The following is a 3,777-nucleotide window of genomic DNA, read 5'->3' on the forward strand; positions in this document are numbered from 1 at the left end:
TAGCTTTTTCATGCATGGATTATATTTATTAAAAAATAGATTGAGTTAGTACTCAGGAGATGTGTCAGCAGTATTGGAAAACTGAAAATTCACCTGTGTGGGTGTTAAAATCCTCATTTCTCATTTACAAATGAAAACCAATAAATCAGGACTACTGAAAGTTCAAATGGTATTGTTCCCAATCTCAAGGGAGCTTATTTCAAATAACTTTTCTATCTATGAATAGTAAAGCCTATGATGAAATCCTTGAAGTTAATTTGCTGTCGTTTTTTTTTTTTTAAGGAAACTTCGCTTTTCTATTCTTAACTGCTAAAAGGATATTGATTTCTTAATAATAATTGTTGTGTTTTTCTCTTTTTTGAACAGAGGTTTTAAAAGACTATGTCAAGCCAGAAGGGCAATATTTGGAATTGTTTGCACGAAATTTACAGCCAGGTTGGACTAGTTGGGGCAATGAAGTTCTCAAATTTCAACACATGGATTACTTTATTGTTCTAGACTCTAGAAGCTGACTTTGATCTCAAAGTTGTGATTTTTCTTCAGTTTCTCCTTATCCTTTCTTCATTCTAACTGATTTTTTCTTTTATTACCAACCAGAGTGCTTGGAAATGTAAACAGGACTTGGTTTTTCAGCAAAATAGCCAGAAATGACTAGCCTTCATGTAATTTTGAGATAAATTTTACTTCAGCTGCACTAATATTCCACATTACTCTAGACTCACTACAAATAAAGATGTAAGCCATTAGGTTAGAAAGATGGCAAGACTTTGTAATTAAAAAAGTCACAAAGCATGTACTGTGGACCCGAGGTCTGCCTATGGATATATTTTATTTGGCCCACACATGTTATTAAAAAAAAAATAAAAAATTGAACTATCATTCTAAAAAAATTCAGAAAATTTCACATAGAAATCCAGATTCCTACTTCTCTTTAAAGTTAAGATGCTCTGGCTACACTGAGGCATGTGTTCTTTCCTGCCGTCAATCTGTAGGACTCAGTGGTGGCAGCTCTTTTGGGAAGATCCATGTATTCCAGTTTGTGACAGTACCACTTGCTCCATGGCACTCACTTATATTGTCTATTTGGCCCCTGTACAACCCAAATATACAACCTTTATTATGTTGTTACATTCTGGGAAAAGCATTCAGAGACCTGCCAAGTTCATACTGAGTTTAGGAAACATTATTGAAGGGTTTTAAATTGTGTTCAAGGTCACTTTTTAAGTACTTCTTAGTTTGCTTCTTTTTCTAGAAAAAAAATGAAAAATTTCTTATAAAAATGTCAGAAAGTAAACACTGCTTATGATTGTGAAAAAAGTATATTATTTATAGATTTTCTACAAATAAATATTTGTTTATTAAGTAAAATATTTTCACTGAAATGATTATTTGAAAAGTATGCTGGTTTATTATATATAATCTCTTTTAAAATTTCAAGGTATAATTTTCACTTAATAATTTTCTCCTATTTTCCTTATAGAAGTTCAGTGAGTTTTGAAAACATACATACAGTTGTCCATCTACTACTATAATCATGATGTAGATAAAACATTTCCTTCATCCCCAAAACTCCTGTGTCCCTTTGCAGTCAACCCCCGCCTGCCACCCAGTGCCCTCGACAAATAATGATTTGTTTTCTGTCATTACTTCTACATTTTTACAATTTCATATAAGTGGAATCATAGAATATATAATATCATCTGTTTTGCCTGGACTCTTTAGCTTTTTGAAAAATACACTATTTACAGATTTTCTACAAATATTTACTAAGTAAAATGTTAGATTGACATTATTATCTAACAAGGTTGCCAATGTATTTGCTTATTTTACCAAAATAAAATGTTATTTTTGAGGTTTGTTCATTCTTTGAGTGTGTGCGTGTAGTATCAGAGGCTTAATTTTGTAATTGTAGAGGTATTCTAACTTGTTATTTAAAAGGAAAAAGGTATTAAACTTGAAGCAAACTTCTCACAACCTCATTTGAAACTCTTTTCAGCTTTTTGTTGTATTTTATAGATTTTATATAGTTTGTGGAAACATTTTATCCTCAGCAAGTTTTTGGACTTTTATTTTTGCATTGTAAATACTGAGAGAATAAAAGAGAATTTTGTTCACTGAGTTCTGGAATTTAAGAGGGAGAACTTCTAGTCTTAACTCTGCTCCTAAATGTTACATCCTCTGGGCCTTGTTTGTAACACTTGTTTAATTATTGGGTTCTTTTTTGAAGAAAGGATAATTCTGCAAAATAAAACAATAAAACAACTTGTGAAAACAAAAAGGCCAGGCTAAGAGCATATAAGAACATGGAAAACTGAGCAAATGACTATGGATTTCCAAAGTGATGTTGTTGCATTCTAGCCTCTTCTCTTCAGCCCTAGAGCTCAGTTTAATTTGGATTTACCCAGAGGCCACGGAGTCACAATGGTCATCCTGGGCAACCCACACAAAAAGCCTAACAGCTATTTCACGTCCACAAGGGTAATAGCTGACACCACTCAAGAAACTTTGGAAAATTTTGCATCCTAAGATGTATCCTTGGAATTCATGGCCTTTCTCTTGACATTCTTTCACCCTCTCAAATAGGGCTGTTAGAGTAAAATTACAGAACATTTAACTACTCTTTTGAACCTGATTGTTTTTTGTCACTCACACATAGTTCTTTGATGACTTTCATAGGTGGTTAATTGGCAATCTTTCTGGTCTTCCTTCAATAAAGACATGTGTCACTTGACTGTAGGGATATGTTCTGAGAAATGCAATTTTAGGCGATTTCATTGTTATTTTACACTTTGCTGGAGATGTCAGAAACTTGATCTTTATGTGCAACAGCTATGTACTGAATGTTTGTGTCCTAAAATTCATATGCCGAAACCCTACCCCTCAATGTGATGGTATTTGGAGGTGGGGCCGTTGGGAAGTAATTAGGGTTAGATTAGGTCATCAGAGTGGGGCCCTTATAATGGGACTAATGCCCTTATAAAAAGAGGAAGAGACATGGGGTCTCATTCTCTCTGCGTACAAGCACCAAGAAAGACCTTGTGAGAACATAACCAGGAAGAGATTCTCTCACCAAGAACCTGACCATCTTGGCACCCTGATCTTGGACTTCCAGTGTCCAGAACCATGAAAAATAAATGTTTGTTGTTTAAGCACTGAGTCTATGGTAATTTGTTATAACAGCCTGGAACTGACTAAAACCCAAGGGATTTTCCAGTTGATAAGGTATAGAGCACGTAAATAAGGCCTATTTCTTCATATGGCCTGAAAGTCACCAGTGGAGACTAGACTTCTCTTGGATGTTAACATTTAAGGGAGGCCAATAATGCTGTGGGCTAGTGGTCTTGGTAGAGGACAGAGAGGCTAACCCATGATTCAGGTCCAGGCCTGGCTTTATTTGCTACCTTTGCTCTGTCTTTGTTGTAGTCTCTGTCTAACCTTGTCTTGTTCTAGTCCTCCAAATTCTATCTCAGACTCATACTTACCAGAAAACCCTAGGACGCTAACTCTTACCTTTTCAGGCTTGGTACCCTAGAGACATATCTTTAGTGAATTGTTATTTATTCAGCTTCAGTGAGACATTGAGCTTTCTACTGGTGTGATTCAGAGGAGGATTACAATCACCTTAAAGGGCCTTCCCTTCTCTGAAGATGTGCAGTTCACCTCATTCAACTCATTATGCACCACTGGCCTACACACCTGGGAAATGCCATAGCATTGTTGACATTGTTCTCTGGTTACCAGAATTCTTTTACTTTAACTATGTCATTTCCTCCTTAA

At 35.2% G+C, this 3,777-nt stretch overlaps 1 protein-coding gene across 1 annotated transcript in view; it reads left to right on the plus strand.

The window, feature by feature from the left end:
- METTL4 (methyltransferase 4, N6-adenosine) overlaps positions 1-3,120 on the plus strand; it is a 35,256-nt gene extending 32,136 nt beyond the window's left edge. Inside the window, exon 10 of the mRNA XM_019665104.1 lies at positions 367-3,120. Within this exon, the coding sequence (XP_019520649.1) occupies positions 367-512 (146 nt within the window). The 3' untranslated portion in view covers positions 513-3,120. The remainder of the gene's footprint in view (positions 1-366) is intronic.
- The last annotated feature ends 657 nt before the right edge of the window (positions 3,121-3,777 follow it).

This window comes from Hipposideros armiger, unplaced genomic scaffold, assembly GCF_001890085.2.
Source record: "Hipposideros armiger isolate ML-2016 unplaced genomic scaffold, ASM189008v1 scaffold_433, whole genome shotgun sequence".
Lineage (NCBI taxonomy): Eukaryota > Metazoa > Chordata > Mammalia > Chiroptera > Hipposideridae > Hipposideros > Hipposideros armiger.